Genomic DNA, 14202 nt, shown 5'->3' with positions numbered 1-14202 from the left:
AATCCCAGTCTTTGCGTACGGGAGACCTAAGACATATGTTGATGCCTAAGTTGAACTTTGTCTGCTTCATAACTCTGCCTCTACACAGATTCCAAGAGTCTTATTCCTCCTCTTGTCACCCTCCCCAGAGGAGTGCTGCATTTTAGTGAAGAACACATGGGATAAATATAACACGAGAATAGCTGGTCAGTCTTCACATAGGTCTTTACTATTTTTGTCAGGTGGAGGTGGTATCGAACGTGGGTCAGTGAGAAAATACGGACCCACCTGAACTAAGCAGTGATGGGAGAGAAATACAGAATGAGAAACGATGTGAGTTTTGTGTTCCCAGGGTGAGAGTGGAGAGGCCACCGATGACGAGATGGCCACCCGCAAAGCCAAAATGCACAAAGAGTGTCGGAGCCGGAGTGGTTCTGACCCTCAAGAAATTAATGAACAAGAAGAATCAGGTAAAGCAGCGTCTTTACATCTGAGAATTTTTAATGGGAAAATATATGCATTTGGTTTTAAATTGTGATTTATATATTGTGGGCATTCTTAACAAAACTCTATCACATTATATACTTACCTTTGTGTTTCACTAGATGATGGAACCCAAGAGGTATTTCTGCAAATACAAGTTTGCAAACACAAGTGTAATTAAGAAGAAAATTCTCATTAAGTAACTTGCTATTACTGACAAGGAATATTAGGTATAAAAGATACAAGTTGATAGATTAGACCAGTGATTCTTATCCCCTGGCTGGATATCAGAGCTTTTAAAAAATACCTGGATGCCACACCCCAGCCCAACTGATTTAGACGCTCTCTGTCTGGGACCTGGACATCTATGCACTTTTTAAGTTCCCCAGATGATTCTTTTTTTTTTTTTAATTTTTACCATTTACTCATTATTTGTTTATTTATTTATCTATTTGGCTGTACAGCATGTGGGATCTTAGTTCCCCAACCAGGGACTGAACCCATGCCCCCAGCAGTGGAAGCACAGAGTCCTAACCACTAGACCGCCAGTGAAGTCCCACTCCCCAGATGATTCTGATGTGTAGCCAGGACTGAGAACCCACCAGAATATTTTGATGCTTCTTGTACATTAATTACCTGCATGGATTGATTTCCTCAGACGTTCAGAAGCATCTTTGGTTTTCATTTGATTTCTGAGGGCAAGTATAATCACAGTCATTGTCTCTTTTCTGTCTTTCACCCTCACAGAGGCGAATGCCATCACGAGCTCTCCTAACCCTCTCCCTTCCAGAAGAGCCCACTCTTTGACCACGGCTGGGTCCCCTAACTTGGCTGCCGGGACGTCATCTCCCATCAGGCCAGTGTCCTCCCCTGTGCTGTCTTCTTCAAACAAGAGCCCGTCCAGGTGGGGCCTTAACATGACAAAACAGAAGGACCCTTCACACCCTTCAGGTTGTGTAGAAGGGCATCCTCTCCCAGTGCTCTACGGAAAGACTATCTCTAATTTTGACTTAACAATCACATTAAAACGGAAAACCCCCAATTTTTTTAAAGGTCCTAATTTTCTTGATTTTGTATTCCTACCTTCTCATATTACTATAACTGCTTCTCATTTTTTGACAAAGATCAGTAGCAGTAACAAAATCTGAGCTGTGAGTCTCTAAATCTTCACTGATATAGCAGCTGCTGGCCACAGGGAAAATGTTAAGTGGCTATTTAAATTCGAATTTTAATTAATCAAAATTAAATAGAATTTCAAATTCAGTTCCTCAGTCATGCTAGCCACATTAAAAATGTTCCATAGCTACCAGTGGCTGGTGTCTACTGTACTGAACAGTGCAGATAAAGAACATTTCTATCATTGCAGAAAGTTTTATTGGATAGCACTGCTCTAAACGAAGAAGAAATTAAGTTTTAATGTAAGCAGCTTGACCCTTTGCTAATAGGTGAAATATATGTCACACTCTTCTCATGTATGAGATACACATGTCTAGAGAAGTGAATGTCTTACAGCAAGTTAGATAGGTTTAGCTGGTATTAGTGTAAATTATTTTGTAAGGTCCATGCAAATTACAGATTTGAAACAACAGTTACCCTCTCAGAAGAAATATTATTAAAATGAAAGTCTTTCAAAGGAATCAGAATGCCACATCATCTCCCTCAGCCCCATACTAAAGTTTAAGAAATGCAAAGATTCCAGACAGAACTATGATAAGACAGACATTCTTTACTTCGTCAAACAGAGGAATGGGCGAAGGAAGTGAGTCTGTACAGATATTGGCTTTAGAAACGTTAATTTTACACACACACACACACACACACACACACACCCCTCCTTCCCCCTTCCTCTCTTTCTGGGAAGCTTGCTACAGAAGAGAACCCTACAGTGACTCATCTTTTAAAGGGAAGCATCCTTTCACAATATGATAATGAACATAATTTCTACACTTGATGAAACTGGGTTACAGGTACATGCGATTTCTTTATACCACTCATGCGAGGTTTGTAGGAGTTTTGGTTTTTTTTTTTAAATTTATTTATTTTATTTATTATTTTTGCCTGCCTCGGGTCTTCGTTGCTGTGCTCGGGCTTTCTCTAGTTGCGGCGAGCAGGGGCTAATCTTTGTTGCAGTGCGCGGGCTTCCCATTGCGGTGGCTTCTCTTGTTGCAGAGCACAGTCTCTAGGCCCGTGGGCTTCAGTAGTTGTGGCTCGCGGGCTCTAGAGCGCAGGCTCCATAGTTGTGGTGCACGGGCTTAGTTGCTCCGTGGCATGTGGGATCTTCCCGGACCAGGGCTCGAACCCGTGTCCCCTGCATTGGCAGGTGGATTCTTAACCACTGAGCCACCAGGGAAGCCCGGTTTGTAGGTTTGTAACAAAATTAAAGCTACAAAGAATCAGAATTCTTTACATTTTATTTCAGCCTATACAGTATTCCGGGTAAATAAAATAGCCAGAGAACTTGGATTAAGTGGTCTTTCTCTTTATTTCAATCACTCATAAGCAGGAAAAGGGAGGACAAAGTAAAGGAGGAAAATCTTTTCAAAGAGGTAAAACTAGAGAAACTACCACGCCAGATGCAAGATCAGAGGACCCTGCCATAGAATGACAGGGGGCAGTGCCCACCAAGTATTCTAAACCAGAAAGAGAAGACGAAACAAGAGAAGAAAAGTCAGCCTGAATGCTTTTCAAGGAGAGAGCAAGACGGAGCCCTAGGAAGGGAACAAGTGGACTGATAGAGTTTCCTAAAGTCAGAGGGAGATGGGTGCCTACAGACAGAGGCCGAACCAGGAACCAGAAGGAAGGAAGGCAGGGAATGTACTTGTTTAAATGCAAATGATAAGCCATTTTGTTATCGGATCTTTTTCCTCTTCCTGAACCTCCACCCTCTGCTTCCCATACCACATTGGCGATCAATAACCCAAGCCTACAAAGTACGATAAATCTATCCATTTGTATTACTCTTCCATTAATGGAGGTGACCTTCTGATGTCAACACAAAATAATTTTTCATGAATAAACACTATTGGCAGGATTGAGGACAAACTAGCTATTCATTACAGTATTCGCTCTACTTTCTTACATATTTGAAATATTTCGAAAGTAAAAAATAAGAGACAAAAGCAAAAATGAAAAAAAAAAAAAAAAAAAGATCCTAGTCATTGATTTGACCAAAAACCAGTCAAAACATTTCTCATACTCTCCTCTCAGGGAACCAGTGTAGAAAATAAAAAAAATATTGTGAAACAGCTAGACTGAATTTTTAACCCAGTTGACTGATATTTTTATATTAAATACATCCAACCTTGGTAGGTGCAAATATAATTCTAGGCAGAGTTGGCTTCTTTCCATCCTTAATATTTTTGTGACTCACATTTTCCATTAACATTAAAAGCCCGTCCTTGTTTTCATCTAAGAACTGGTTAAGAAAGGAAAAAGAGAAGACCTTGATACATTCAAGATTTTCTTCTTAAATGTGTTTCTATATTTTAGAATATGGGAAAGAACATGCGTAATCTTCCCTAAGTCATGACTGAGTCATTTGGAGCTCTTTTTTAAAATGACTTTTCTTCAAAACCACTGAATTTATGTGTTTTTTTTCTCCCATTGACCTGAGATTGCAAAGAACTGTTATGATTAGTAGAAGGATATTAACCTCAACTTTGTGCCCTTATTGAATAAGCTATAAACATGAAGTGGTTTCAGTGTATACAGTTTTACTTCTTCCGATGCAATGTGGATTCATTTTGAGAGAAATGAAAAGATGTACGTAATTAAAGCAATGCTTAGAAAGAAAAGAAAAGAGCCTAAACCTTCAATGACTTGCAGTCCATATTTTTGTTCATGTTGCTAATCAGAGAATGTCTCTTGGGGCAGAATGACAAAACTGGTCCCAGTTCTGCCCATTAAGGCCGTGTCTTTGTTGCAGTGCTTGGAGCAGCAGCAGCTGGCATGGGCGGATCAAAGGAGGAATGAAGGGCTTTCAGAGCTTCATGGTTTCAGACAGCAGCATGAGTTTTGTGGAGTTTGTTGAGCTGTTCAAATCATTCAGGTATGGCTGGATTTCTTCTTAGCCTTTCTTGTCTGACCCTTACGTTGTTATAACAATGCCAAAGGTGAGATGTTCTCCATCCCGCACCCAGTGTGAGGAGCCGCAAGGACCTGAAGGATCTCTTTGACATCTATGCCGTACCCTGCGACCGAGCCGGCTCCACAGCGGCCCCCCTCTACACCAACCTGACCATTGACGAAAACACCAGTGGTCTTCAGCCTGACCTAGGTTTGTGCGAGAATTTAATATTTCCCTTTGAGACCTTTCTACCTAAAAATGAAATTTAGAGATCCAGTCACACAAGCCCTTAGCCTGTCCCACATGACATGCTGCTACCTGGAGCATTGTGAAATGCTTAGAGAATTATCTTTCTAATGGAGGTGTCAGGGGATAGGGTATCATTAGCATTTTGGACAAGGAAATTCATCACTGTGTGGGTCTGTCCATGGATTCCAGAATATTTCACCAATAGAGCCTCCCAGTCATTCTGACAACTAAAAACCTTTCCCACTGACTTCCAAAAGTCCACAAGGTATGTGGCATATCCCAGTTGGGAACCACCAGTCTCTTCTGTGCCTCCAGGTGGGTGGGTACTCAACCCCAGGGTGGAAGTTGTCTGCGCTTTGACAGGAGAGTTTTTCGTGACCTCAGCAGAGCACTTCTGTATGAACATCCAGGACATTTTTCCTAATATGTAAACCAGAATGTCTAGTTCCTCGATCCCACTCACCACCACCATCATTACCATAACCACCCGTGCATTTTAAGCCTATTATTTTTCTCTTCTGTTCTTGCTGGAAACTATAAACACTAAAAAGCAAAAACAAAAAAAAAAGTCCTCTTTCATGCATTTGCTTTTTAATTATTTTAAAACATACTGTCCTTATGCTAAAAATATTGACCTTTTTCAACTTTAGTCATAAATGTGCATAACTATGGACTAGCCCAGTAGTGACACTTTTTATAAAATTAATAGACTTTATTTTTTAGAACAGTTTTAGGTTAACAGAAAAATGAGGGGAAAGTACAGAGAGTTCCCATATACCCTCCCCCACACACATACAGTTCCCTCCCTTAGTAATATCTTGTATTAGTGTGGTATATTTGTTACAGTTGAGCCAATATTAATATATTAACTGAAGTCCATAATTTACATTTGTGTTCACTGTATTGTACATTCTAGGGTTTTTTGTTTTGTTTTTTTATTGCGGTATGTGGGCCTCTCACTGTTGTGGCCTCTCCCGTTGTGGAGCACAGGCTCCGGACGCGCAGGCTCAGCAGCCATGGCTCACGGGCCCAGCCGTTCCGCGGCATGTGGGATCTTCCCGGACCGGGACACGAACCCGTGTCCCCTGCATCGGCAGGCGGACTCTCAACCACTGCGCCACCAGGGAAGCCCATGTCTCCATAGTTTTGACTTTCCCAGAGTGTCATATAGTTGGGATCATATAGCATGTAGCCTTTTCACACTAGCTCCTTTCACTGAGCAATATGCATTTAAGGTTTCTCGATGTCTTTTCATAGTTTGATCGGTCATTTCTTTTTTTGCTGAATAATATTTTGTTGTATGGATATTTGTCCTGTTGAAAGACATCTTGGTTGCTTCCAAGTTTTAGCAGTTATGTATAAAGCTGCTATAAATATTTGGTGTACAGGGTTTTTGTGGAGGTAAGTTTTCAGCTCACTTGGGTAGACACCTAGGAATGCAGTGGCTGGATCATATGATAAGTCTGTGTTTAGCTCTGCAAGAAACTGACTGTCCTCCAAGGTGGTTAGAATGAAAATGACTGGCCATACCAAAATGGGTGCACATGTGGAGCAATCAGGGCATTGCTGGTGAAAATGTAAAATGGTACAGCCACCTCAGAAGAGAATTTGTCAGTTTCCTACAAAACTAAACATACTCTTATCGTGTGATCCAGCAGTTGTACTCCTTGGCGTTTACCCAAATGAGCTGAAAACTTGTGTTCACACAGAAACCTGCACACAAATGTTTACAGTTACACTTTTAAAGTACAGAAAAAACTGTAATCTTAAGGGTACGTCTTCCATTTCTGCAAACATAAAGATGTAGAAGTAGCTAGTCTCAAAAACCAAAGACTGAATACAGCCTGAAGTCCCCAAATAAATTTACATTTCGTTTCCATCTAATACTTAATCTTATGGGCTTTCAAAATCTTTGACCTCGCTCTCTCTTAGTTTCTTTTATTTATTCATTGATTCATTTTTGTTTATTCCTTCAACTATGTGAACTTTATTCCTTCAACTATATTCCATCAAACTCCACTGAGTTTGATGGCTTGTTTAGACAGATTAGTGAAGTTTCTCCAGCTTAATATTTCCACAACACCATTATCTCCAAAATGAACTTTATAAAAGACGCTGGCTAGCCTGTCCGTGTTCTGTGGGTGGTTCTCTTTCAGATTTGTTGACCAGAAATGTCTCCGATTTGGGGTTATTCATTAAGAGTAAACAGCAGCTGTCCGACAACCAGAGGCAGATATCTGATGCCATTGCTGCCGCAAGTATCGTGACAAATGGCACTGGGGTGGAGAGCACATCCCTGGGCGTATTTGGAGTTGGCATCCTCCAGCTCAATGACTTCCTAGTGAATTGCCAAGGAGAACACTACACTTACGATGACATCCTCAGCATCATCCAGGTTTGTACCCATTTGGTGTGCAAGCAAGTGTGTAAAGCCTCTAACTATGCTAATTATTTTCTGTAAACATTTACTCTTTCTATATTTCCTTCTAACACCTTTAAGTCTAGGGCCGAAATAGAGGGTTGGGTTTTTTTCTTTTAAATACCAAATATATTTAACATATGATTAACATAGGTCCTAAGCCTTCTCTTACTCAGTGACTGCTGTAAGGAATCAGTACATGATCGCTTCTTGTAGTTCTAGCACATGCAGTAGAATTAGCAGTTAGGTTGTCAGCCACTTTGATTGTTTAACAAATGTTTATTAGCTTGTACTATGGACCTGGGTCTGTTCCAGGACCTGGAAATATACTAGTTCCATTCTAGTGGGTGTGGCAGACAATAAATGAATAAAAATATAAAGTAATTTCAGGTAATAATGGGTTCTGAAAAAATTGAGCAGAGTAAGGGGATGGAGTGATGCAGGAGGGCTGAGAGGAGTAAGCAAAGGCCACTGTGGGGAGGTGACACTTGGGCTGAGCCCTGAATGCATAAGCCATGTGAAGGTCTGAGGAAAGAGCATTCCAGACAGGGAGTAGCAAGCAGGAGCGAGCTTGGAGTCTGTGAGGAATAACAAATGCCAGAGGGACAATAGCTGACATGATTTCAGACAGGTGGGCAGGGGCCGAATCATCCAGGTATTTTAGGCCATGGGAAGGAATTTGACTCGAGTCCATGTGAGATGGGAAGCTACTGGAGACTTTTGAGCAGGGCAGTAACATGATTTGATTTGTGTTTTTAAGAGGTCACCCTGGCCCCACTGCAGTATAAACTGTGCTAGGGAAGGAGGAAAGCAGAGAGACCGGGTAGGAAGCTGTCACAGTAACCCAGGCGAGAGGCGGTGATGGCTTCCACTAGGGGGCGGCAGGAGCTAGGGGGCCGCAAGATGTTCCTTGTGCCTGCGCCACATGCAGCAGAGTTAGTCTAAGTTTTCAGCCTGCCTTGTCAGCTGATTGGGAATCAGTGCACTAGCTGGCCAGCAACTGGACTTGATCGCTGGCAATGCTGAAAATGTAAGGTTAAGAACACATGATTGTGTGCTCGCTATAATACGATGGAGCGCAAGTACCGAGGATTCCATGTGGATTCTTGCATTTCACCTCCCACCAACTCTATGGTAGCTGCCGTTATGATCCCCATCTTCACCTGGATAAACCGATATCATTTGTTTTCATATAAATCAGTCTTATTCTTTTCTCCCACTCTCCTTTTTTCTCTTAAATAAATATGCTTCGTATAATAAACTCACACATAATTAATGTTTTCTTTTAGACTAAAAAACTAGACCTTACCACTGCATAACTAAATTAGTTCAAATATTTGGTTTAGATGTTTCCTGATGAAAACAGAACAGTTTTAAAAAATGATGTGGTGGTTTTTCCCTTTAGTTTCCTTTACTTTTAAATAACACTCTTTTTGTATCCCTTGCAGAAGTTCGAGCCTAGTGTGAGTATGTGTCATCAGGGCCTAATGTCGTTTGAAGGATTTGCAAGGTAACTTTTAAAAAATCTTGGCCCATCATTTAAGAGCATACATTTTTCAAACAGACTTACAAATGCAGAGAACAAACTAGTGGCTACCAGTGGAGAGAGGGTTTGACAGCGGGGCAAGATAGGGGAAGTGGATTAAGAGATACAAACTACAAGGTGTAAAATAAATATGATACAAGGAAGTAATGTACAGCACAGGGAATATAGCCATTGTTTTATAATAACCTTATATAGAGTATAATATATAAAAATACTGAATCAATATGTTGTATACCTGAAACTAATATAATATTGTAAGTCAACTATAGTCCATTTTTTTAAAAAAAGAGTATATATTTTTCCCATGCAATTCTAAGAAACTTTGTTTCCTCTAGGTTTCTGATGGATAAAGATAATTTTGCCTCGAAAAATGATGAGTCGCAGGAGAACATTAAAGAATTGCAATTGCCCCTCTCCTACTATTACATTGAATCTTCACACAATACCTACCTCACAGGCCATCAACTCAAAGGAGAGTCCTCAGTAGAACTCTACAGCCAGGTACTGAGAATTTCACTTGGAATATGATTTTCATTAAACCTTATTTATGTAACCCCCAAAGTCACAAAAGCCTGACCCCAGACTCCTTTGAAGAACTTATACACTATTAATTGTGAAATGTGAGGAAGCATGATGTGTGGGAAAACCACCTATACATACAGTTGTTTTCTTTACTTCTTTTTGTTTCTTCCCCCCGCCCCATCTACACTTAACCTTTATTCTAGGCAAAATTTAAAAAGTAGTTGTTTGAGACTCATAGCTTTTAGATCCTGGTTAGTCTGACATACCTCTACTAAAATTAGATTTTCCCATGGGAAAACTATCTAATTGCTTCACTAAATGCTAAATAAATCAATATATTGTAGTGGGAAAGCATAGCAGAAAATGCAACTGTCTGTAAAGTTATTCCCAAAATATTATTTGTTTTGGTTTTCAATTTGTCAGAAAATTAATCTATCCCTATGGCAACCAACAAAAAAAAATTTTACAGACTGCAGGCACTGTCCCTACACATTTAAATTCATGGGAATATTCTTGAAAACTCAGAAGGGTCTCTGGACTAGAAAAAGCATATCCTTTTGACCTAAACATCCAGCTCTCAATGATCCATATGTCTGTTGCTTCTGTTATATTTTCTGCAACATCCTTGTCTATGCTGCCTGTTTTCTGAACTCCCACAAGGTGAGTTAATTATGGGAGGAGCTAGCTACGTCCAGGTGTGTGTGTGTGTGTGTGTGTGTGTGTGTGTGTGTTGGGGGGGTCCAACTGTAAAAATTGTACTGTTTACACAAACCCAGCAGACTTGAGCTTCCTTTATTCTGATAAAGGTCTATATATTCCTCAAAGCATTGGTCAAACTTCTGTCCCAAAGCTTATCTGGTATGGAGTATGTATTTTATTTTATTTTATTATAGAAATCCATTTTTAATTTATTTATTTTACTTTTGGCTGCATTGGGTCTTCGTTGCTGTGCGTTTTGGGTTTTCTCTAGCTGTGTGGAGCGTGGGCTACTCTTCATTGCAGTGTGCAGGCTTCTCGTTGTGATGGCTTCTCTTTGTTGAAGAGCACGGGCTCTAGGTGCGCGGGTCAGTAGTTGTGGCATGTGGGCTCAGCAGCTGCGGCTCACGGGCTCTAGAGTGCAGGCTCAGTAGTTGTGGCGCACGGGCTTAGTTGCTCCACAGCATGTGGGATCTTCCCGGACCAGGGCTCGAACCCGTGTCCCCTGTATTGGCAGGCAGATTCTTAACCACTGTGCCACCAGGGAAGCCCTGGAGTATGTATTTTAAACTCTAAAATCTAAGGGCTTTTATTATGAAATGAAGATGTGTCCTTAGAGTAGTGATTTTCAAAATAAGAGTTCTGTCAAGGGGCCTCAGCTGCTGACACAGAAGAGCAGACAGTCACTGAAGAGCAGACTGCCACTGAAGATTTGCTCTTTTATGTACTTTATATATTGGCCCTCCATTTGTACCGAGTATTCCAAGGTTAAAAGAAGTTTGAAATCCATTGTTCTAGGGGAAAAGAATAAAGTGTGTGTGTGTGTCTGTGTCTGTGTGTGTCTGTGTGTCTGTGTGTGTATTTATCCCAGGAAAATAAGCAGGGACCATTGTCCTAGCTTTAATTCCTACTGCATATATACATATATATTTGACATCAGGGAGGTTTTTTTTTTTTACTCCTTAACATACACCTCAAGTAGAGATTGTCACAGCCTTTGAATAAGGCACAGAAGCCCCTCAAATAGACTCACAGATGTGATTAAACTTAGTATGAAGCTCCCTTTTATTTCATTTCTTACCACTCTCTGCTCTCTCTCAGCTCTCCCAGTTACCTCCCACGATTACTGTATGGGGCAGATGAGAAGTGAGAAAAAGCTCTGTTCTCACCTGGAATTTGCAGCCCTGGTTCTCCTATTCTAGCCACATGTGGAAGCCTTAATGTCATGCAGACATTGATAAGGACCTTTAGTCTTTTCATACTGAAAACCCATCTCATCTGCTGCTGGTCAGTGAACATTCTTCCCAGCGAGGCTCACTACAGAGATGAGGGAGCCTCACTTCCCACCTGTCATATTACACGACAGTTTTCAGCCCAAAGCAACACACCTGTAGATACTCTAGTGCTGACAGACACTGATAGCCTTGGGATTCTTTGCCAAAGAATCAGTTCCCCCTGGGAAGATAGGTCACCTAGGAAAACCGGGTGCTGTATGCTGTGCAATGGGAAGAATCTACCAAGTATCTCATATAAAAACATTAAAATAAGGGGGATTCCACTATCCAAGTTATGTTGCAGCAAGTCTAATGGCCACTAGCCCCCAGTACTGGACTGCTGTCACATGAAAATAGTTAGGTGAATTCTTAAATCAGAGAGTTGGCCTATTCACAGATATATCCACCTTTGGTTTTGGTTGACCCTTTCAAAGTATGGTCATCTTTAAGATAGTCCACAAATACAGTCTATGGAGGAAGAAGTTGCTCCAAGCAAACGTTACAGAGATGCAACCCAAGCACATATATCAGGAGCTCTGCTTCCAGCTCTAGATCCAGAGAAGCAAATAGGTATCATCTCATCTAATTCACTGGTAGTGTTTCCTGGAGTTCTTTGCTGAGGAGGCTGTGAGATAACACATCAGAGCTTAGGGGGCAAGTATATTATGATTGATTACTGATGACTGCTATGGGTGTGCAGAGGGGACTTTATGGATTATTTGTCATCTCTGCTGTAGAGGCTGTTCTAGGATTAGACAGCAAGGCAAATCCTTGATAACTCCCTGCTTCTACTCTTCTCCCATGCTATATGTTCACAGCAAAGGTATTAGGTGGTGACAGAATGTGTGTCTAAATAGAGGAGATTTTATCCTGATTGGTTTTATATAAATGTTTGGCCAGTTCACTAAGGAATCAGTGGCCTCATTTCCACATCAGCACCTGTGTCACCTCCACTGACATCTGCCCAGATAGAGTTATAGCCTGGCTGTCTCATTTCAGGATGCACCATGTGTAGGTCCCTTGAGGGACCAAAGTTGATTGGAAAATTGTCATATGTTTTTGCTATCAAATTTTACCTTCCAATAGTATTCAGCTCTGGTAAGCACTCTTTCTACCTTAATCTATTCTCTCCCTTCCCCACCCCGATAAATTGTGGCCTTCGGCCAACATGTAATATTTCTTTTCAATCTTAGGCCCTTCTGTTTTAGCCTGGAGAGTGAACACTGATATGTGGAAGCCTGTGCTGGGTTTAATTTGAGACTTTATCTCCATTTGCTCATCTGGGGTGGATTCATTCATTGATCCCACAGGTCCTCCTGCAAGGCTGTAGGAGTGTAGAGTTGGACTGCTGGGACGGAGATGATGGGATGCCCATCATTTATCATGGACACACCTTGACAACCAAGATCCCCTTCAAGGTAATGCTTCATAACTTTCTTTAAATCAGATCACAAAGAGTCTTTATCTTCATTCGTGATTTAAATGAATGACTCTTCCAAGTTATACCTTAGTTTGGGAGTTCTTATCCTGGGTCTTAAGGCTTCCCCAAATTGTGTGGGATGTACACATGTTCATTTTCCTAGGAGTTGATCTAGAACTCTCCTTAGATTCTCATTTGACCAAAGTTTAGTAACCATTACGTTAAATTAGTTATCATGTAATAATATTGTTGAAATTTTTACATCATAAGATGATATATAAAAGGCAGGGTCTGTTCTCTTGCTGTAGGAATTAAAGGTCATTTCTCCCGGTGTCCTGCTGACAAAGGCCAACATCATGTGTCAGGAGATGATTAAATGACATTATAAAGTAATGAGAATTGATTCCACCTAGGGAGATTGGCCACCCGGGAAGACTGGTTTCACTGTACTATTATTGCAAATTCTAAGTAGTTTATTTGTTCATTGTGCAATTACTGTCCTCATTCAGAGGGTCTTTGGCTGTAACATCATTTTTTTCTGAACCGTGGCTGGGCTGGAAGGAATTTTCTTAATTTCTGTCTTGTACGTGAAGATGGTGGCTAAAATGCATTTTCTTTTTAACTCATTTTCCTATTCAGCCCTCTTAAAACTTTTTGTACCCTATATTGAGGGAAGGAGTAGTTGATAACTGTGCTTACATACATGCATAAATATATGTGAATATGTGATACATGTCTTATTGCCCCAAGTAGATTTGATTATAAACTCCTTGAAAGCAGGAAAGTATCTTACGCCTTATCATTTTTGATGCTGTAACTAAAACAGTGTCTTTTACTTATACTCAGTATATATATATAGATATAGATATATAGATATAGATTTGTTAAATTCAGGATACTGATAGCTGTTCCTCATAGTATGTGAACAATACTCAATATGAATAGTTTAATGTACTTATAGAAAATAGCCTGTTGCTTAACTTGAAAATACATTTGAAAAGATAAAAACCACTTTGGCCAGAGTCTTCTGCATAAACAGTTTAGACGCTTTCTGTGGCTGTAAATGCCTTGCCTTTTGACACCTTGGGCAGATATCTGAACTCTCATGAGCTGTTTTGGCTCACAGGAAGTGGTTGAAGCCATCGATCGCAGTGCCTTTATCAACTCTGACCTCCCCATCATCATATCTATTGAGAACCACTGTTCATTGCCTCAGCAACGAAAAATGGCAGAAATTTTCAAGGTAAGGTATCAGCTAAATGACGGGATGGTATCTTGGCCTTTGTCTTGTGACTGTTGTTGAGCTTAATTTGGGGCCACTGTGGACCACACCACAGCTGGACCTCAGCTGTGAAGCACGTACAGTTAAGGTCCCTCAGACCTGAGAAATAGGGATACCCTGGGAGTTTGGGCTCTCTCTTGAGTGGTCCATCTTTTCAGCTGGAGTGATAGAAGCACTGTTCTGTGGTCTCCTGAGCATTTCCAGAAAACCTTCGGAGATAACAAGAGACCAACTTTACAACAATTTTGGTACCACAAATCAGGGAT

At 40.8% G+C, this 14202-nt stretch overlaps 1 protein-coding gene across 1 annotated transcript in view; it reads left to right on the top strand.

Moving 5' to 3' along the window:
- Positions 1–14202, top strand: part of PLCE1 (phospholipase C epsilon 1) — a 315415-nt gene that overhangs the window by 254380 nt on the left and 46833 nt on the right. Inside the window, exons 10-18 of the mRNA XM_060285871.1 lie at positions 332–449; positions 1210–1366; positions 4388–4510; positions 4602–4738; positions 6934–7172; positions 8645–8706; positions 9078–9243; positions 12545–12652; positions 13781–13897. Coding sequence (XP_060141854.1) covers positions 332–449; positions 1210–1366; positions 4388–4510; positions 4602–4738; positions 6934–7172; positions 8645–8706; positions 9078–9243; positions 12545–12652; positions 13781–13897 — 1227 coding nt within the window. The remainder of the gene's footprint in view (positions 1–331; positions 450–1209; positions 1367–4387; positions 4511–4601; positions 4739–6933; positions 7173–8644; positions 8707–9077; positions 9244–12544; positions 12653–13780; positions 13898–14202) is intronic.

The sequence above is a fragment of the Globicephala melas genome, chromosome 16 (genome assembly GCF_963455315.2).
Source record: "Globicephala melas chromosome 16, mGloMel1.2, whole genome shotgun sequence".
In the NCBI taxonomy this organism is placed as follows: domain Eukaryota; kingdom Metazoa; phylum Chordata; class Mammalia; order Artiodactyla; family Delphinidae; genus Globicephala; species Globicephala melas.
Note: the sequence above shows the minus strand (reverse complement) of the source record. Positions and strands in the feature narration are given on the sequence as shown.